The sequence below is a fragment of the Sphaerodactylus townsendi genome, linkage group LG01 (assembly GCF_021028975.2).
Source record: "Sphaerodactylus townsendi isolate TG3544 linkage group LG01, MPM_Stown_v2.3, whole genome shotgun sequence".
Classification (NCBI taxonomy): domain Eukaryota; kingdom Metazoa; phylum Chordata; class Lepidosauria; order Squamata; family Sphaerodactylidae; genus Sphaerodactylus; species Sphaerodactylus townsendi.
In genome coordinates, this window is record NC_059425.1 from 29,472,406 (window position 1) to 29,494,200 (window position 21,795).

General features: G+C 46.7%; 2 protein-coding genes and 1 long non-coding RNA gene across 3 annotated transcripts in view; 2 read left to right on the forward strand and 1 right to left on the reverse strand.

Annotated features, from left to right (window-relative positions):
* Positions 1–5,316, forward strand: part of RAB10 (RAB10, member RAS oncogene family) — a 41,783-nt gene extending 36,467 nt beyond the window's left edge. Inside the window, exons 5-6 of the mRNA XM_048516318.1 lie at positions 2,929–3,030; positions 3,999–5,316. Coding sequence (XP_048372275.1) covers positions 2,929–3,030; positions 3,999–4,082 — 186 coding nt within the window. The 3' untranslated portion in view covers positions 4,083–5,316. The remainder of the gene's footprint in view (positions 1–2,928; positions 3,031–3,998) is intronic.
* An 8,875-nt stretch (positions 5,317–14,191) lies between these two features.
* Positions 14,192–19,355, reverse strand: LOC125443942. Its single transcript, XR_007246208.1, has 3 exons — positions 18,971–19,355; positions 16,259–16,433; positions 14,192–14,288 (listed from the first exon to the last, which is right to left on the reverse strand). It is a non-coding gene; the product is annotated as an uncharacterized LOC125443942 (long non-coding RNA).
* Positions 19,356–19,481: 126 nt separating this feature from the next.
* The window catches only part of GAREM2 (GRB2 associated regulator of MAPK1 subtype 2), a 38,483-nt gene continuing 36,169 nt past the window's right edge, over positions 19,482–21,795 (forward strand). Inside the window, 1 exon segment of the mRNA XM_048516330.1 lies at positions 19,482–19,812. Within this exon segment, the coding sequence (XP_048372287.1) occupies positions 19,698–19,812 (115 nt within the window). The 5' untranslated portion in view covers positions 19,482–19,697.

The following is a 21,795-nucleotide window of genomic DNA, read 5'->3' on the forward strand; positions in this document are numbered from 1 at the left end:
AGGAGTCAACCCCAATCACCGATGCCAGCCTCCAGAGGATGGGGAGCAACCCTAGGAACCCAGGTAGCCCAAGGTCTCTGGACAGAGGAAGAATCCCTCCTGACCATCAACATCCTGGAGACAAGATCCATTTTCAACGCACTCCTCACTTCCAAACAGCTTATCTTCAGGGGAAACATGTCCTAGTTCGCTTACGGACAACACCACGACCAAAGGCGTACCTCAACAATCAAGGGGGGTCCAGGTCAACACAAATGCACCGGGAAGTTTCCCGGATCCTCTCCTGGGCCGAGAATCACCTGCTATCCATACTCAGAGGAACACATCAGAGGCTGGTTGAATGTCACTGCCCGTTGGCTAAACCAGAAAAAATCCATGGCAGAAGCAGAATGGAAGCTGAAACCGACCATCTTCCAGTGGATTAGCGGGAGAGCTGGGTCACCCCGCCTTGGACCTCTTTGCATCAACAGAAAACCATCAAACTCCCCAGTTCATGTCACGCTTCTTCCACCCCAGAGCATCCAGGAGTAAGACTGGCGCTGCTAACACCATGGCCAAAGGCCCTGCTATATACCTTCCCTCCTCTTCCAATCATTCCGAAAGTCTTGAGGAAAATAGCAGCAGAACAGGCCCGGCGGTATTACTGAGTAGCCCCAAATTAGCCCATGACCACAGCTATCATCAATCCTGGAGATGGCATCCTCCCCGGGCCTTCAACTTCCCACACCACCGGACATGCTAACGCACTTGGGGTCCCAATGCGCCCACCCCAAACCACAGTGGTACAAGCTGACCGCGTAGCGCAGAGCGGGAACCTCCGAAGGGGAGTAAGGGGAGTTACTCCTGAACTAAGTTTTCCAAGCACCATCCCTAGCATCCAGAAGGACTTCCACCCAGGAACATCTACAACTCGCCGTGGAAGGCCTTGCATTGAGATAGTCTTGGAAGGAAATCAATCACGACCCCCCCTTAGCCAACCCTGCTGCATAAATCTCTTAGCCGTTCCTACAGGATGGATTTAGCCAGGGCCTACATGGTGCATAACCTTGAGGCGCCAGGTCGCCTTGACCCTCAACTTTGTCCTGCCAACCTTTCAGGACTACCCCATCTCTAGACATCCCAATGTCATCAGATTCCTTACAGGTGTCAAACAAATTCTGCCACTGACTGTTCACAGGTTTCCAGAGCTTAGCGGTTGCATCTGGTCCCTGCTCGGCTCTTACCAAAGCCCCTTGCGAGGCCCATACAAACAATCCATCTGAAGTTGTTCTTGAGATGAAAGCTCTTTTTCTTCTAGCAATTACATCAGCCCGAAGAGTTTCAGAAATTCCAGCCCCTCTCCATAGAGTCAGAATTCTGCATCTTTCACAAGGGCCCAGTTGGTCCTCAGACTGGACCCGCCGCCGTGCCCCAAAGTCAGCTCCAAGTTTCACCTGTCTCAACAAATAGTCATACCATCTTTTTGTGCAACTCCGTCACACCCAGCTGAAAAACTGGTGGCAGCTTGGGCGTCCGTGGGAGCTCTAAAAGCCTTCATAGTTAGGGCAAGAGTCCATTAAGCGTGTCACATAGCCTCTTCATCGAAAATGTTTCCCCCCCCAACCTGGGGGGGAGGGCATGATAAGGCAGCCATCAGCAGAACTATCAAAGCTTGCATCATTGAAGCATATAAGGCGTCGAACCATCCTCTCCCACATGGGATCACTGCTCACTCCACGCGCCCAGTGCGGCGTGATAACGCCGCCCTTTCAGGAAACAAGGTTCCCCTTATAGACATCTGTAGGGCTGCCACCTGTGGTCTTCTCAGTATCAGCCTTTGTCAGGCACTACAAACTTCACTCCTTAGCAGCATCAGAGGCCACCTTTGGTAGGCGAGTGCTGGAACACATCATCGAGGGGTGATCTGACCCACCCATTTGGGACTGCTCTGGGAGTTCCCCATTCAAGGCGTCCTTCCGCGTCCGGTAGAGGCGGTCCATTAGTTTACTTACCGAGAAGGGTCCTTCTACTGGGCGTTGGAAGGACGTCTTGGCATTAACTGGATCAGCGTTATCCCCCGATTGATGGATTCCTACATTGTACATATTCTTCAAAAAGTTAGCGCAGAGCCTGTCCTTTCACTGTTGTCACGTTGGCTGATGTTTATAAGTTTATTAAGACGTTGTGAAATTAGTGGGCTTCCCTGTTACTATTATACTATGCCTTAGTGGCTCTCACTGCTCTCGTCAGTCATCTACTGGAGAATTGGGTGACCAAGCAGTTCACAGGAAGTGATGAAAAACTACATCCTGCCTCCCTGAGAACGGGTTGGGAAACACCCATTCAAGACGTCCTTCCAACGCCCAGTAGAAGGACCCTTCTCGGTAAGTAACCAATGGACCGTTTCATTTGCTTTGCAGAATCATCCATTTGATACTATAATGAAATGTGAAAGACCCAGCTTTGTCTTTTTCTGTTTATTTTTAAATCTCAAGATAGGAGCTTGAAGTTGAAAACAAATGGGACTGAATATTTTCTTCCTTGATGTTGACCGCTTATAGTATTGCTCCTTAATCTGGTCACATTGAGAATCGCAGATGATTTCTTTCCTCCTTGACTTCAAAGACTGAGGCCTCTCCCTTAGGTTCCTGCAGGCCTATTGGAAATCTAGTGTGTTAGGGTAGTGGAGCCTTATCTTTCAGCACGATAACCTGCTTTCTGCATGGCAAGTGGCATGGCCATTTTGAAAGGGCACCCCTTCAGTTGCTGGAGTGGGTTTCATTATTTACTAAGCTTGCCTTTTGCTGCTGTGGTTAAATGGTGTTCTATATACAATGCTGAGTGGGGAATCTTAAGGCAGCGGAGGTCCTGTTACCCTTTGCCCACATGTACCAGCTGCAGGATGCATTTGCCAAATTAACAGACTTTGCTTTCTTTTTCTTTTTCTAGATTTCAAGGGAGCATGGGATTAGGTTTTTCGAAACTAGCGCAAAAGCAAATATAAACATTGAGAAGGCATTCCTTACGTTAGCAGAAGACATTCTTCGAAAGGTAACTGCGAACAATTTCTCACTTAGAGAACTGTTGTGGCCCAGGGTGTAAAATTTAATTCTCACCACCTGGGCCGGTGCAAATGGGGGGTCGGAAATTTCCCCTCAAAGAGGCGAAACCGCCTCCCACTCACCCACCCACCCACTCGCTCGCATGTCCCCCTCTGCTCCCCCGCCCACTTGCTTGCTCGCGCCCCCCCCCGCCCCGCTTGCTTGGCATACCACGCCTGTGGCAGGCGAAGATGGAGTCCGGCAGCTTTCGGCCTGGCCGACGCGGAAAAACACCTGCCATAGCAACCAGCGGGGCGGAACAGCGAGGCAAAAGCCGCAGCGCAGCCTGGCCGGCAGCCGTGGTGAGAGATGCACCTTTCGCATACCTGCTCTGCGTGCAGAAGCGGGTGAAAGATGAACGGCATTTCGGCTCGGCTCATGGAAGCGTGCAGAACAATTAGGCGGGAAGAGCCCATCGCGGCTTCATGAGCAGCGGGTTCCAGGAACCCCTGGTGTAGGCCATCTTGTTTGGGTTATTCTCCACCATCAATGAAGGAGGCAGGAAATATACTTTGGTCCCTTCCTGTAGGCTGGTCATAGCCATCTCGCCCCAGTATCTCCCCCCCAAAACTATAGGATATTATGCCTGCCTCCGTTCCCCCCAACGGTAGCCTATTTTGCAGCATTGTTGTGAGATCCATGAGTGTAAAACCAGAAGTAGTTAATTGTTCCCCAAACCTCTTGGAAATCAGCACAAAGGCGAACACGTCTCTGAGTTAAAAATACCATATTATTTCAGTATGGCTTCCACCTCCCTGCTCACCCAACCCCACTGTCCTGTTTCATTAAGAGTGTAAAACAAATTCTCGACCCTGAGTGCTCTGAAGAACATCCTTATCTTCCACTTGACTTGTTTGAGAAATGGCTTTGGAATCTTGAGATGCCTAGTAACTCTTCTGTGTTGCTTCTTTGTTGTAGACCCCTGTAAAAGAGCCCAACAGTGAAAATGTAGATATCAGCAGTGGAGGAGGAGTGACAGGCTGGAAGAGCAAGTGTTGCTGAATGTGTTCCCCTCACCAAGCGCCATCCACCACCCCTCCTCTTTTTGCTGTGGAGTAAACCACTTTGCCCATTTTAACCTTAAATATTTTTTGTTCCTCATCTTAACACGGCTCCCTTTATTCTTCTTCTGTTTTAGGAGAGCTCGCTGACTATAACGTTCTTGAAACAAACTGTATTAAAAAGAAAATCATGTCTCAATTCCTTTTTTTCCCTTTCTTTTTTTTTTAAATGTACCAGCTGCAACTCAGCATCACGTTCTGGTTGTATTATAGTCCGGTCTTAACATTAAAACTTAGAGCAAATCATTTCAGCTCCAGCCTGCAAATTGTATGAGAATAAAACTTTAGCATTAACAGTTTCTTTTGTACAACAGTGGGGTTTTTGTTATGAATAATGTGCTTAAGTCACTATATTTGCATCAGAAAAAAAAAAATCATTCGCCTTGAGTATGTAAATGGGGTTTATTTTGTCCTGTGCCTTATGTGGAAAGGAACTTTGGTTCTCCCCCCCTCCCCCTTTCTGTATTCTGGTTGAAGCATGAGCAGGAGATTATGCCACATTTTAAAAACAACAGCCCTAAACTCTCTTGCCATGACTTTACAGTGATTGATGTAGTGAATTGAGGACGAAGGGGATAGAGCAAGGTATTCCAACATGCTTGGTGTCTCCTTGTTCCTTGGAGGCTTAATCTCTGACCAGTATCTGCTGCCATTTTCTTTCTCACTACCACTTTTTCTTTCCCCCTCCCTTTCTTTTTTGTTGCCTGCATGCCAGTTTTGTGTTCTTTTTTAAATGGTGTGATATGTTATGAGACAGCAGTACAGTATGTATGCCCAATTAAATACAAAGCACTGATCTAGCTTTCTAAGGTAAAACATTAAGTATCTAATCTTTGTCTAGCAACTGTCAGACCAACTACTATTCCTTCCCCTCCCTTCCTTCCCACGTAGTCATTGGGGTCTGTGGTAATGGAAGCGGTAATTGCATGCATTAGTTTTCTCTATGGAGGATGATGTGGCTGTCTTTCTTCATGTATGCCATGTGGTTCCCAAATCAACAACATGAGTAAATATGAATTTGGTTCTCTTGTTTGCTGTTCCAGGCAGATGACTTGGTAGCCTAGAAAATATTTAAAATTTGGGTGGGGAGAAAGGGGTAAGATGATCACCACCCCCATAATGCTCTCCTTCTGTGTTAAGTTCTTCATAATAATAAAAAAATCCCTTGTTTACAACCATGGGCAATTGTTAATTCTTTCAATGGATGCTATAGTAAGCAAAAAATAAAATGGTTTTTTTGGTTGGGGGGGGGGGGTAAACAGAAAAGCTTTATCTGTTGGGGGAGCTTGGTTATGTGAGTGGCTTTTCCAGCTTGTGTTTTGCTTCTCCTGTCATCAGTGAGACACCTGTCTTGAAACAAGGGGCTTCACAATTCACATATTGCAGAGCTGGGATCAGAGGGGAAGGAGCCGTTTCTCTTGAGACTCAAGCTGAAATTGGGAGCCTTGCTGGGATAGCATTATTCCTGCCACTTGGTTCACCTACACATACGGCAGGAGGGCTCACGCAACAGAGTTTTCTTGCAGTTTCCCCCCTCCCCTCCAGAAAACATGCTCCAGAGATTATCTTGAGGCGGACCTTTTTGCACTTGTTTTTTAAGAAAGGTCCTCTGCTAATTGTCACAGCCAGTGATGCTGAATGGATTTTCATAAAAGGAAAGTGTTTGGAACTCTAGCTTTGATCTGGTGTCACCAGTGTAGGAACACTCCCCTCCTTTCTCTAGTGCTTGGCAGTCTGTCATTCTGTGCTTGTCTAACCTTTCCCACCTGAGTGGCTGTTGAAGCAAGGGGCAAAACGCTGGGACTTGAGGTGACAAATCAGCCAAGTTTTGTTCCTTGCATATTGATGTACTGATTAGCATTGTAAATAGGAATTACTACCTTTTCAGACCTGCACTTTCTAACATTATCAAAAAAGGGAATATGGAGTACGAGTCATTTTTTTGTATAATCTCTGTTTAAAACATGCACTCATTTTCTTCCTGGGGCGTGGCCCTTCTGTATCTCTTTGAGATCCTTTGTAAAATTGTGTTCATTAAGCACCAAGCAGTCAAAACAAACAAACAAAAACAGTCCACTCTTCTGGTACTACTCACTAAAAATTCATATTCTACTTAACAAGTTAAATAAACTGAAATATTTCTAGTTTGTCTATTTCTGTTGATATTGAAGTGTGATCGGAGTCTCATTGATTTCTCAGAGTATGTGAGCATGCCTGTTTATTTGTCTAGTATCACAGCGTTCCTTATAAACACATTTCAGTTCTGTTCCAAGACCAAACCCAAGAGGAGGGAGAGAAATAGCTGCAACTGCACCAGTCTCCTAGTATCAGCATCTACATCCCTATTCCTATTTCTTTGTTAGAGCAGTAGTAATCACTTTGCCGCTCACAGTCATATTTACAGTTGCTATTACCTTTCATCTTTGACATGAGACCTGCACCTCTGGGTGGCTTCACCTGGTTTCAAGGTGGGAACTACCTGCCTACCAGAAATCCTATTAAGCAAGGTTCACCCACGGTTCACCCACTTTCACATGAGTCCCATACTGGGGAGTGGTGTTCAGAAGAGCCACATGTTAAACCACAACATATTACAAAATCCATTGACAGCACTGTACTATTGACAACTGTGCCTAGAAACTGTGCCCATCACTTCTTCATCACACCGACCATATTTACTCATAGGCAGGGTAAGCTGCAAAGCTGACGAATAAGCATAAGCATTTTTTATTGTCATTGTGCACGCACAACAAAATTTACAGCAGCATTCCTCGATGCACACAATTTCAGACTCATATCCCATCCTCACTTTCCCCTTCCTCCACCCATCCCTACACAGCCCCAAACACATCAACACGAAGCCATGGAGTTCAGCATAGCCACAGCTCTAGAGTAGAAGCTGTCTCTAAGCCTCTTTGTCCTAGTTTTTATAGACCTGTATCGTCTGCCAGATGGTAACAGTTCAAAAAGAGAGTGTGCTGGATGAGACGGGTCTCAGAATATTTTGGGCTTTCTTTAGGCTTCGGGAATTATAGAGTTCTTCCAAGGAGGGGAGAGGGCAGCCGATAATCCTCTGTGCAGTAGTGATCACCCTTTGGAGTGCCTTCCTATCTGCCACTGTGCAACTGGAGAACCATACACAGATGCTGGTAGGTTAAAGAGACACTATAGCACAAGTAAAAGGACACTTTTCAGGAGTTTTCCATCCAGTTGTTGTTTCCTTAAAAATCTCAGACCAGGTACAGTAGTCTTTGCTGGGCCTTCTTAACTCCCTGCCAACCAGTCTAGATACTTTGGAGTCAAGTCCTCTTTAATCATAACACCCAGAAATTTAAAACTAGCCACCCGCTCTACTTGATTTCCATTTATAGTCAAGGGCTGAATTTCTAAGCTATTCCTTCTATAGTCCACTATAAGCTCCTTTGTCTTGTTAGTATTAAGAACCAGGTTATTTTCCCTGCACCATGAGAGCAATCAGTCCACCTCACTCCGATAGGCAGACTCATCCCCTCCAGAGATGAGCCCCACCACCGTTGTGTCATTGGCAAATTTGATAATGGTGTTACTATGATAGACGGGTACAATCATATGTATAAAGGGTGAACAATAAAGGACTCAACACACAGCCCTGTGGCGTTCCCATATTTAGAGTAAGAACTGAGGAAACCCGATTTCCCAGTCTAACCCTCTGGGAACGTCCAGACAAGAAGTCCCTAATCCACAAACAGTGGATTTGTGGAATGCCAGTGTTCCTTAAGTTCACAGTATACGTCTATCACTTCCACATCAAAACCGGTCTATAACTACAATTTTCAGCATAACTAAGTAGTATACCTGAGTGGTGTACTTTCAGTGAAAGTTTTGCAAATTTATGGAGAAATACTGTAGGCATTTTGCCTAGAGAGATTTGTAAAAGTTCAGAATGCTGTAATGTGAGTAAGGAAGCTGGGGTTCAGACTTTGCTGTATATTCTTGACTTCTGATATTTAGTGGGAGCATTCACCCCTGTCCTGTTCAGCAGGCCTTGTGTCTTCCATATCCTCTCTCCCTTTGGAGATATGAGCAACTAAAAATGACTCTCAGTAGATTCCCTAAGCTGCCCATTGGGGTGAGAGGACTGCACTGTTTGTATCCTTGATGCATACTTTGAAGTGCAACTTTGCCTTCTAGAAGGGTCATCTATCTCTGGAGGAGTCTCTTCCTGCCATTTTGTCCCACTGGGACCTAGCCTAGTGTTTGTTTGTTTTTAAATTATTGTGATGATTTAAAAAACTTAGAGGAAACGTTCAGAATTTGCGGCATTATGGCTATAAGGTGGTTAGTTCCTTCTTTCTGCTTACAATGGCTTCTTCCAGCCACAGGGTAAAAGTTGTCTTATGTTTATCTCGTGTGAAGGATGAAATCCTAGATTTCTTCAAGGCATTTAAAAAAGCAGCAGACAATAAAGAGCAAATATTTGCATCTCTTCCCCAAAATAATGTAAACAAACCAATTCTTTGTCAACAGTGTGTCAGAACTGCCGGAAAGAAAATAATAGAGGGGCCATTGTAATAATAGCAAAGACAAGGTGGAAACACCTTATTCTCTACAAATAACTAGTTGGACTCAAAAACGGGCAATTTGAAAGAACCGTTTCTCTTCTTGTTTGCCTGTGTCATGTAAGTTGCCTAGTCTGGAGTGCTGTTTTCAGAGTCCTTAGAGCCAGCGTGGCATAATGGTTAAGAGCGGTGGACTCTGATCCGGTGAACCTGATTTGTTTGCCCACTCCTTCACATGCAGCCTGCTGGGTGACCTTGGGCTAGTCACCGTACTCTTCGAGCTCTCTCAGACCCACCTACCTTACAAGGTGTCTCTTGTGGGAAGGGGAAAGGTAAGACAATTGGAAGCTGCTTAAAAGTGGAGAACAGCAGGGTGTAAAACCCAACTCTTCTACTGTGGGAGCAACTGATATGGATTTGTATAGAAGGATGGGATGTGCCATTTTTTAGGGTGGTTTTCCCCCACAGATGTTGTGTGCCCTGCCCTCTCCTCCAGCCCTGACTTTGCATACAACTATTTCTGTGCATTTGCGATTTTTCTGCTAGGAGCTTTAGTTCCTGTGGAATGGAAAAGCAAGGTCCCATCCACGTTCTCTGGAAGATTTCAGCAGCTTTTGTACTGGGAGTGCATGTAGAAACTGTAGTGGGGGCTGATAACAGGTCAGAGCAAACATTTATCCATGGGCCATGATTAAGCCATTCTCCAAGGCTCTGACTTGGTTCCTCCGGATGATATAGTCTTCATAAAGGACAATTTTGATGACCACAAGGGAAACTACCACGTTTTCACACTTCATTGTCTGAATACCCTTTTGGAGAGAACACAAGACCACAGAGCACACATCAGTCCTTGTGTACACCACAGACAAATGCTGATTTCCCCCTTCCCAGTTGGTGGCTATTGAGCCCAAAAGTTAAATGTTGTGGTTCTTAAGCAGCTGTTATTTGATTTTTCTTTTAGTTTTTAAATGCTTTTCAATGTGCTGCCCCAATGCAAGGAAGATAGTCTGGAAATCGGACAGAAGAATCTATTACATATTCCTTGAGCTTGCATCTTCCTTTTCTGCAAGAGAACTTGCACTGATGTACATAGGATTCAAGTGATCTGTCATACCGACATTGGCTGGCTCCACTTCACTTGTACCATCAAATACATTTCTCTAGAAGATTTCCATTTCAGCTGCATAATTATCTTCCTATTATGATTTCTATTTCAGTTGCATTTCTAAATTCATCCCATGCCCTCCAATGCTCTGACCCAGAGATCTATTTATTGTTAAGAGTAAGTTCTATTGGTTTCAACAGAGCCTGACCAATAAAATTTCAGCCAGGCTCATTCTTTCTGCCTGCAGAACCTCTGTTAGCCAGCAGAGGGTGGTACAATTAAATTTATCACAAGGCAAACGTTTGCATCTGGCCATGATTTAATTTTTTTAAATGGAATGTTAATGGGGTTTCAAATCTTCCTCTAAACCACACTCTCTAATATAGAAACCACAGACCCCAATCTCATCACAAAACCATGAAAATTTGGTAGTGAGGCAAAGTCATTGTAGGATTAGGATATTTCTTCAGTTTTCAAACTTGTATCCAATTGATTTCATCCTAATTCAGTTAACAATCTTGCTGTCAAACTGGTAAACCTCACCAACAGCAAACACCTTTTAGAGCAAGGAGCAACCCATGGACAATATTCCCCTTCAGTTATGGAGCTAACCATTCAAATACCACCAACCATATGAAAAATATAGGGAGGAAGGGGGCATCTTAAAATGGAAATATAGATTTCATATACTATTTTGTACTCTCCATCCTAGGTGTCTCCTCCTTAACACAGAAAATACAATTTATTGACAAGATCTACACCAGAAGTAGATCAGAAGAGAGCCTGAGGTCTTACAAGCAACAAGCAGCTTGGGTTCTGCAAAGTTGCATGTGTTGTCTTGCAAAGTGATTTGCTTTGCTTTAGCAAACTCAACTTTTGGGTAAGCTCTGAGGAAATTAAACTAACATGAATCAAGGCAAAATGAGATCCTCCAACAGGAGAGGGTGGGAGAACAACAGCTGTCAAACAGTGGTAGTATTGAGGGCAAGATCTGTTTATTTACTCTGTTGATAACCCACTTTTCTCTCCACAGGAATCCAGAGTGGCTTACAGTGTGCTCCCTTCCTCCATTTGATCTTCATAATTATTCTGTGATGTAGGGTAAGCTGAGAGGGTGTGAATGGTCCAAGGTCATCCAGCAAACCTGTATACCAGAGTGGGAATTCGGACTCTGGTCCCAGGATTGTAGGCTGAGACACTAACCACCACACTGGTGTGTTGTGCTTATTGGTCTGTTCCAAACAGCTTTATTTTTGTGGGTTTGACTATGTCCTTTAATTTGTACTGTTGAAAAGAACAAGAAAATGTAAGCAACAAGTAGAGAATCTACAAGGACTTGCAGGGGGCATCTCATTTCCCCCTCCACCACTATTTTCTCTTTCCTTGCCCTGAAAGCCCCCATAGACTGTCCCTGACCTTCATGTTCCTTGCTGCCTTCAGCTGTCTCTCCCCCTGGCAATCTCTTCCTGAGAAAAGCCTGCTTGGTTCCAGTGGCTGGGCATTTGCCTCTGTATCCCGTTCCTCACATTATTTCTTCTTTTTGACCTACTGGCAACCCTTATGTCTTTCCCATGCTTCTTTTTTTCCCTTATCCACCCACCAGTCTTTTATCTACCCCCTCATCTTCAGCTATATTTATTATTTACTGCATTTGTACCTCATCTTTCTCTACTATGGGCTTGCCAAGCAGCTTGCAGCATTCTTCTCTTCATTTTATTCTCACAGCAATCCTGTGAGATAGGATAGGCTGCATGTGTGAGACTAGCTCAATGTTATCCAATGAGCTTCCACAGCAGAATGGGGATTTGAACTTGGGTCTCCCAGATTCTAGTCTGAAACCACTACACCACAGTGGCTTTTGTGTGGTGACTGCTACTGAAAAGTAGCAGGCAGCCTAGGTTGGTGAGGCACTCAAGTGGAATGGTAGGAAGTCCCAAGCTTTAAAAGGGGCTTGAACAGATTTATGAAGGAGAAGTCGATCTTTGGCTACCAATCTTGATCCTCCCTGATCTCAGATTGCAAATGCCTTAGCAGACCAGGTGCTCAGGAGCAGCAGGAGCAGCAGAAGGCTATTGCTTTCACATCCTGCATGTGAGCTCCCAAAGGCATCTGGTGGGCCACTGCGAGTAGCAGAGTGCTGGACTAGATGGACTCTGGTCTGATCCAGCAGGCTCTTTCTTATGTTCTTAAGTGGTTGCTGCAGAGCCTAACCCAGATGAGTCCACCCTCAAAGGGGGAGTGCAGGTGGAAAAGATCTGAGGTTGACTGTTTGCTTCTCACTGAAAATATTCTGGCGGGCGGCCAGCATGAAAATATTCTTAACTAATATTGAAAGCTGCCTTGAACCATGAGGAAAAACAGGATATGTACACTTAAATAAATAGATGGATGGATGGATGGATGGATGGATGGATGGATGGATGGATGGATGGATGGATGGATGGATGGATGGATGGATGGATGGATGGATATGGATGGATGGATGGATGGATGGATGGATGGATGGATGGATGGATATGGATGGATGGATGGATGGATGGATGGATGGATGGATGGATGGATGGATGGATGGATGGATGGATGGATGGATGGATGGATGGATGGATGGATGGATGGATGGATGGATGGATGGATGGATGGATGGATGGATGGATGGATGGATGGATGGATGGATGGATGGAGATGGATGGATGGATGGATATGGATGGATGGATGGATGGATGGATGGATGGATAGATATGGATGGATGGATGGATGGATGGATGGGGATGGATGGATGGAGATGGGGATGGATGGAGTAGGTGGATGGATGGATGAGATGGATGGATATATATGGATGGATGGTAGGCCAAAACAGCCCTGCCTTTTAGTGACAGGGACCAAGGCTTTCATTGGCAATGCTGTTGTGGTTGCCTAGGAATGGCCCACTGAGGGCATTTGGTTCTTAAAGCTAAAAGTGCTGCTTCTATTAATTGGTGGTTGTTTTTCAGATTTCAGATGTTTCAGCAACCCTGGGTCTTTTTGTAGAAAGATCAGTCTTGTTTGTTCATGGCCCCTAACTCCAGATCTAAGTATCCACATATGGGGCCAAGTTGAGAATGAGATATATTAATAGGTAAAGCAATCCCAAGCAGTATCTCCTTGTCTTGCAAGGATAAAACACAAGTGGCGACTCTCTTCTGCCAGAGTCCTTGCTGAGTGGGTGGGAACAGCTTCACAAAGGATAGTGAGCAATCAGTGAAGCAATACATTTACAGTGATTGAAAAGTAAGCATGTAAGGTTCTGAATCATACAGAACCCTAACCCTCCTTTAGATTAAAAAAGGAAAATAAAATATATTCCGTCTGAGATAAGAATCAAGGGGCTTTTTATAAATCAGTAATTGGCTAAGTCATAATGGTTCGTGATCCCAACAGAGAAGTAAACAATGGAATCTCCCCTCAAGATGTGTATTAAAACTTGTGATGTGGGTGTTCTGGGAATTATTTCTGATTTAATTTTAAATAATAATGTAAGCACTTAATGTTAACAGAAGGCAAATACAAGCCTGTACAATGTACAAGCTGTGTGAGTGTGTGTGTTTCCATTCTTTCATACTCCACATCTATCCCATCTAACATGATTTATTTGCAGCAGTGGCAAGTATAGATAAACAGACTATTATTTACATCTGTGGGACAGACATTTTTCTACAGAAAACTATAGCATCAGAACATTTTCCATTTTGGAACATTTTCTGCCTCACACCACTGATTAGGACCAGGTCAATTAAATTTGACTCCACCCAGACACAGGATTTGCATTCACTAAGACTGTTGCTGCTCCAGGGAATGCAAATGCGAATCACACCCTGGACTGAAAAACCCTACCCGCATTACAATGCAGTCAACCACACATTTGAATAGCAAGTTCCACCCAAACACTTACTGATTGATTCCCCACCCTGGGACATGGACGATATAAACCCCACTAACATTCCCTTCTCACTAGACACAGTGTGTAACAGACTTCCCTCTGTGATACACCTCTGAAGATGCCAGCCACAGATGCAGGCGAAACGTTAGGAACAAGATCTACCAGACCACAGCCACACAGCCCTGAAAACCCACAACAACCAGTTGAATCTTGCTGTGAAAGCCTTTGAGAATACATCAATTTAATTTGTTTATCAGCACCAGTGGCATAGTGGTTAAGAACATGTGTACTCTAATCTGAAGGAACCAGGTTTGATTTCCCGCTCTGCCACCTGAGCTGTGGAGGCTTATCTGGGGAATTCAGATTAGTCTGTGCATTCCAACCCATGCCAGCTGGGTGACCTTGGGCTAGTCACAGTTCTTCAGAGCTCTCAGCCCCACCTACCTCACAGGGTGTTTGTTGTGAGGGTGTGAAGGGAAAGAAGTTTGTAAGCTCCTTTGAGTCTCCTATAGGAGAGAAAGGGCGGATATAAATCCAACTCTTCTTCTTATAGATGATCCTATAGTCATAGCATCCATGAAGCAGCATCTGAAAGAAAAGAAAAAAATGAGTAAGCATTGGAAGACGTAACTAACCAGAAAAAGTTCTTGGGGTCATGGTGGTCAGCTCAATGAAAATCTTCATTCAGCGCATAGAAAGCAGTGAAGAAGGCAGATTCCATGTTCCAGAAGCATTAGGAGAATGAAAATAAAATCATGTATTGTAATACCCTTGAAACAATCTACACCAGGGTTCCCCAATATGATACCCATGGACGCCATGGTGTTGCCATTACTTTCCTTGATGCCTGCCAAGCTCTTCAGAAAGTGGGTGGGGCCATTGTAAAGCAGGGCTTATTCTTAGCTGACCTCATTCAAACGAAAGGGTTTTCTACAGCTGCAATAGTAACCACAGGCACTGGGACACCCAGGCTTTCCTTAGTTAATTAGATCCCTTCCTTCCTTCCTTCCTTCCTTCCTTCCTTCCTTCCTTCCTTCCTTCCTTCCTTCCTTCCTTCCTTCCTTCCTTCCTTCCTTCCTTCCTTCCTTCCTTCCTTCCTTCCTTCCTTCCTTCCTTCCTTCCTTCCTTCCTTCCTTCCTTCCTTCCTTCCTTCCTTCCTTCCTTCCTTCCTTCCTTCCTTCCTTCCTTCCTTCCTTCCTTCCTTCCTTCCTTCCTTTTATTCCTCTTCTGCAATTTTTTCCCAAAGTGGTGGGGAGGAGGTATCATGTTTGGATCTGCCTCCTAAGGCTGACATTTTGGGTTTGGCTCCACCTATTCTGGCAGACATTTTGGGGTGTTGCCCACCATCACTGCTGAAAATTCCAAAGGTGTCTGCAAGATCAAAATGGTTGTGGACTCCTGTGTGGTCTACAGTGTGGCCACCCGTATAATTCTGGCTAAACTTCTCTTTTTTAAATCACAGAGCTGGAAAGGTACAACCCAAAATGAAGGCAAAGGGATTTGAGGTCTTGTTACTTAAGAGAAAAATGATTGTTGAAGGGGAAAGGTAATAGAGATTTGTAGAAGTATGCCTGCTCGATTGCAAGAATTTCTTCTTCCTGTTTCATAATATATCAGACTTGGGGGCACTAAATTAATTGACAGAATAGGACAGATGAAATAGAGTATTTTACTCAGATAAAATAGAGTATTTAATTAATACATGGAATTCACTGCTACAAGCTTTGATGCTGGCCTCTAGCTTAAACTGTTTCTAAAATGGGGCTGGACACAATTCATTGTCTAGCAGTTGTGATCAGCCCTGTAGGGACTTCTGTGTTCAGAAGCATTATATCTTCAAATATCATTTGTGAAAGGACAAATATTTTTTTGGGGGGGGGAGCTGCTACTTTCATGCCTGGCTTGTAGACTTCCAAGGAGTTTCTGCCTAGCCACTCTAGGAAACCAAAAGCTGGACTTGATGACCACTAATCTGAGACAACTGGGCTCTTCTGATGTGTTTTCCCCTGATGCTTTCCTCCCATGAAAAATAAACCAGATGGTAGCTCACACACACACCAGTCCATGCCAGTGAGACAGCAAACAGGCCCTGACTGATCAGCGTTTAATTACAAAAGATGCCTTCAGAGACAAAGGGCTACATGAGCCTTATCCATTCCAAAATTGGAAATATAACTCCTCCTAGTAAGGCAAGTCTAACTCCAGGATCATCCCAGTGTCAGAGGGGAGGGGGGCACAGAGTTTGTGCTTACAAAGGTTTCTGGGATTTATTCTGCTAATACTACTTATGACTACCAGAGGTATTTAATGGTTTCTTTATAGGTCACTGTGGAAGACCTGCCCAAGTCCAGCAAATCTCCCACAGGTCTCAGTGAGACAAGAGGGTTTTTTCTTAACCTTTGTTCTCCTCCTTTTTCCTGGCCCGGCTCCTTTCAACTTATTCATTTATACCCCACCCTGTCGAACAAGTCAGGCTCAAGGTGGCCATTTTCCTTTTGCCTCATGAAGGGCCTGTCCTGAGACCACCTCTTTGGTATCTCCATTCCGCCTGGAATTACCATGAGATGTGACCCTCCTCCTGGTTCCAGGTTGCTTCCCAGCTGATTGTCCCGCCATGGACTGTTAAAAGGCTAGTCACTGCAAATTAGATAACTAGCAGGCATGTTTGTTGCCGGTTTGAAGGATCCGTGAGTCCTTGGAGCCCCTCCGGTTCCTCAGGTCCCTGAAGCAGGCCTTTATACAGGGATTATACAATGTGAGACAATGCATTCAAATAGCAGGAGACATGTAACAAAATACAATAAGACTACAATAACAAATGTTAGAAATAATGCCAAAACTGTATCAGTCATATCCCATAAATAGCGCAAAAGCAGAATTGCTAAAGTAATAAACCATAGCAGAAACAGCAAGATAATACATACAGTGAACAGTAGAATGAATTACAATCCTGCCCCCCTTGTAAAAGCACCAAACTAAACCATTCTATTATAATAGGAGTTCCCAGTGTGATACCTATGGGTGCTATGGGGCCTGCCCACTCCTTCCTGCCCCCCCCCAATGGTGGTGCCAGAGCAGGCTGTTGCCCTGCAAGGATCCTGGTTCATCACTGGAGGTTCAAGCGATAGCAGGGGTGTACCGCCCAGGGGAACATATTGGGGTCAAATGTCCCCAGGCTGTGGCCTTTTAGTCACATGGGGGGCAGAAAATCCTCCCCCCAGTGCAAAAAAGTTGTTTGGTCATGGTGGGGAGGGCGGCTGCCCATATGGGGGAGGGGGGGGGACTCAGATTTTGCACCAGGCTACATTTTTCCTAGATACGCCTCTGAGTGATAGTTCAGTTTTTTAAAAAAAATGTTGCTTTGGCACAGCTGCCACCACAACACAAGGATCTTCATGACAGAAGTCAGGCTGCAGCAGCTGTGTTTGGGCTGGCTCTGCCTGCTGAGGTGGCTGGTTGGTGGCTGTGCCCAGCATGCTGGGTCAGAATTCTCAAAATGCCCACAGTCTTAAAAGGACTGGGGCCCTTACATTATTCTGTAGTCTTATAGCAAGCTTGGTGTAGTGGTTAAGAGCAGGTGGACTCTAATCTGGGGAACCAGGTTTGATTCTCCACTCCTCCACATGAGTGGCGAAGTCTTATCTGGTGAACCCACCTACCTCACAAGGTGTCTGTTGTGGGGAAAGGAAGGGAAAGGAGTTTGTAAGCCACTACAGGAGAGAAAAGGGGGCATAAATCCAAACTACTCATCATCATCATCCTTCTCCTTTTCCTCCTCCTCCTCTTCTTCCCCCCATTATAAACATTTCCTCCCGAGTTCTGAACAATTCAGTTTAACAGTTCGCAGAAATGTAGACTCCTGAGTTCCTCAACCTGGTCATTCCACAAGGTGAGAGCCACATCAAAGAAAGCATGTCTATAAAGCAGTGGTTCTCAACCTGTGGGTCGGGACCCCTTTGGTGGTCAAACGACCCTTTCACAGTATTCTCCATCTATAAAATGGATAAATGTTAGGGTTGGGGGTCACCACAACATGAGGAACTGTATTAAAGGGTTGCGGCACTAGGAAGGTTGAGAACCACTGCTATAAAGTATGCATGTCAATCTCACACTTTCATGCAGTGGTGGCTTGGGTGAGTGGAGTCCTGGTGGAGCATAGCAGAAGAAGTGGTCCTATAGATATTAATTTTCAAGGCGGTGAAGGGCTTTGCAGGTGATACGATATCGCTTTAAGGGCTGAACACCATGAAGAGCAACAGAGCAGAGGAGAAGACCACATCTGGATCATTCCCAGCTTTGAAGGCTCTGAGTTGGATACTGTCTCTTTTTGAAACAGGGACTGGGCCAAATGAAAACATCCAACACAAACTGGGAGGAAAGAGTCCTTTGCTCTCAGTTTAGAACATTGACTAAGCTCGCGTCCATTCACAACTCTCCAAAGCACTATATAAACTCTCTACGAGATCACACACAATTCAAGTGATATAGGGCATGTAGGGCTGCCAACATTTAAATCAGTCCTTCTAGCTGTCTGTCTAATGCCAGTATGATCTGCAGCAGTTGTCAGATGGCTGGTATTTAGTTCCATGTCAGGAAAACCTTTCAATCCATTGCCTCCAAAAAGATATTTTGCAGGAACAGCCAAGCATGAGAACACACATAAGCATGTTGCTAGCACTAGTCTGCTCAGGAGCCTTGCCTGTATCCCACCTCCTGTCACAACCACCACCACCACCCCTGCACTTCAAAGGATGCACAGACAATGCAGGCCACACAGGTAAGCAAAGACTGAAGATCCTGGCTGCAAACTGACAGCTGGCAGCAGCATCTCCCCTCCCAGAACACATTAAGTCACTTCCAACTTAATTAAAGACCTCCAGAACATCCCATCATCAACAGCCTTGCGCAGGTCCTGCAAACTGAGGGCTGTGGTTTCCTTTGTAGAGCCAATCCATCTGGAGAACTGGGTTTGATTCCACACCCCTGTACATGCGCCAGAAACTCTTATCTGGTGAATCAGGTGTGTTTCCGCACTCCTACATTCCAGCTGGGTGACCTTGGGCTCTTTGGGATGCCCTCAGCCCCACCTACCTCACAAAGTGTTTGTTGTGGGGAGAGGAGGGGAAAGGAGTTTGTAAGCCCCTCTGAGTCTCTTACAGGAGAGAAGAGGGGGGCTAGAAATCCTTCTTATTCTTTTAAAACTACAGATGAAACATAAGTCAACAGGGTAGAAACCTACACCTTGCAGAAACAAGGTAATGATTGATTACCATGTCACTGGCATCTTTAGCTTTCCAGTCATATTAATTCATAGTCCAAGAAGACCACAGTGATGACACATGCAGAGACACAGCGAGCATCCTCCTTTATGAATGGGCCCACAACTGTGACTCTGGGTCTGGTCATTCGCCCGCATCTCTGCATGGGTACCATCGGCTCAGTAAAGTGATCCCATTTACAGAGATGCCGCGGCATTCCTTGCCTGACTTCCGAAAGGCTGAGCGTTGTGCCTCTGACCGAGTCACCGTTCCGTGCCCGGAGGCCGAAGCTGTTCGTGGGCGAAAGCAGTGGGCGATGCCGCTAGCGGGAGGGCGAAGTGGCCCGTGTCTGCTGAGAGGCCTCCCGCGGGGCCACGGCGGCAGGCCGGGGCCCCGAAGGCGTCTGGCCGGCTGCCTCGAAGGGGCGTGTGAGCGCCGCCGGGCCGTCCCACCCTCCGGGGGCGGGCCCGAGCAGCCGGCAAAGGCGGGCGAGGGACGGAGGCGGGGATGGTGCCAGCCGGGGGACGAGCAGCCTGCCGCTTGCGCGCCGGGGCGCCGAGCCCGGGAGCGGGCCCTGCGGCTGGACGGGGCGGACGCCGCCCTCCTCGGCTGGAGCGGCCCCACGAGCGGCGGCGGCGGCGGCGGCGGAGGGGCGTCGTGGCCGGGGCTGCCGAGCGGGTGCCCGGCCGGAGCGGGCGAGGCTGAGGGCGATGCCGCTGCGACGGGGCGGGCGGCCAGCATGGAGAGGCTGGCGGCGGCGCTGGGGCGCGTGGCGTGGAGCCCGGGACCGCCGCTGCCGCTCGACCTCATCGTGGCCAAGTGTCGCCTGCCCGCCCTCGTGCGCCCCGGGCCTGGTGGGTCAGCTCCGTCGTTTCGCGGGGGGGGGGGGGGGCTTCGAAGGCTGCTCTGGGGGGCTCTGGGGGGAGGGCTCCAGAGGGGGCGCTGACTTTCTGGGGGGGCCCTGGACGGAGCAGGTGGGGGAGGAGGCCATTTTCAGGGCCTGGGGAAGGCCTCCACTTCTCCCAGCGGAGCTCATCTGTTTTGGGGCGGTTGGGACGAAACTTTCCCGTCGAGTCAAAGCATGTCGGTGCCTCAGGTGTCAGGGGTGGGGGTGCGACCCTCAGAAGGGTCTGCTGCGCCAGTTCCATTGAAATGAAGGGCAGCTTCCCAAGAGCACCCTTTCGGTGTGTTTGGCGGAGGTGGGTTAGCCCTTCTCGTTGAGATCTGTTTCCCACCCTGTCACCCATAGTGGCACCCTGGTGCATTTACCTGCTGCTTCACATTGTCTCGAGGTAAGGCTGCCTTTGTTTTATGAGTCCCTGAGAGTGCATCTTCACTGAAGTCACCACTGTTCTCTTTGGGGGAAAGGTACTTTGGGGAGTGATCCCTAGTGGCACCTGAAAGAATGAGCTACATCAGCTCAGTCAAATGCCCCAAGACATCATCTTTTTGCGTCCAGTGCGTTTGCCTTATTGCCTGGGTGGGGGAGAGAGCTCAGTGCTGTGCGTTTGTGCCGGGAGCGTGTTTTGTAGGGCAGAGAAAGGAAGCATCTGTCCCTTCTGTGGGATTCAGTAATCTATTGGGGGTAAACCTCATGGGGTGTGTGTGTGTTATTTTAAGCCTTCTGCAGTTGCTTTTATGGGGCTCTTTTCAGATGTGAAAATGTGTTCCACAATAGGAGGGGGAGGGGGCGGCTTTTCCAACCAGAGTCTCGCCTACCTTAGCAACTGGTATCTCTCCCATCGCTCCCCCCCCCCCACCGCCCCAATTTCTGTCGCTCTGATTACTGAGGAAGGATTGGTTGCAGATGGCACTCATTCTGTTCCCGCAAACCCCTGGCAGAGGGGAGTGTTTCAGTGGCAAGCTGCCCAGCTTGGGTTTTGTACACCGTGAGAAGAATGGGGATTTTTTCCATCCGTGGTCCGTGTGATGCCTTGAATACTAATGGAAGGGGAAACGAGTGTCTCTCCCCTCCTCCTGTATCTTTTTGTGAATGAGTTTGGGGAGGGGAGAAGCCCTAGCAGCTCTTGATGCTGGATTTCCCCTCCCTGACGCTTCAATTGCTGAGAAAGCTTAATGAGACAGCCGGGACCTGACCCCCATCCAGGAGCATAAACGACATCCATGCAACAGACAGCTGTCAGTTTGGCCTCTTTTTTCATTTCAGAGGGACGGGGGAGGGAGCCCTCCTCTGGCAACCATGCCTCGCCCACCCCCTACATGCATGCAGGCAGCCGTGTGCCAGCTGGGTAAACCTGCGTTGTTGTTATCTTGCAAAAAGCGTGAACTCCAAGACACTGTCTTTCCCCCAGACCGGCACTGTGGTTTCTCTCTAGATCCTGTGGAGTTTGTTGATTGGTAGAACTGGAGAACCTGGAAGAAAACCCAGGAGGCACCTGTGCCAAGCCAAGTTGATTCTTTGAATCTGCACTGGCAGCCTGGGGGCTGTATCAGGCCCACTGAGATTCTTCTCTTGATGGTTGCAGAGCCGTTAGGTGCAGGTTGTGGCGGCTACCAGCATCCTAGTTTTTGCAGCCTTGTTTTCCTTACTGCGCACAGATGCAGGGATTCAATGCCAGCAGCCAGCACAGAAGCAACTATTTTTTAAATTCATTTGTACAGTAATTGAGTTTTTGGAACAAGTTTGCCTCAAAAGAGGTAGATGACAGGTGAAAATGGTTTCAGGTGGATCGGCATGTTAGTCTGGAACAGTAGGACAACATTTGAATCCACTGGCCTCTTAAAGACCACTCAACATTTTTAGGTGTAAGCTTTTGGGAGTCAAAACTCCCTTTGTCAATACTGCATGACAAAATTAATTCGAACCCCTGAAAGTG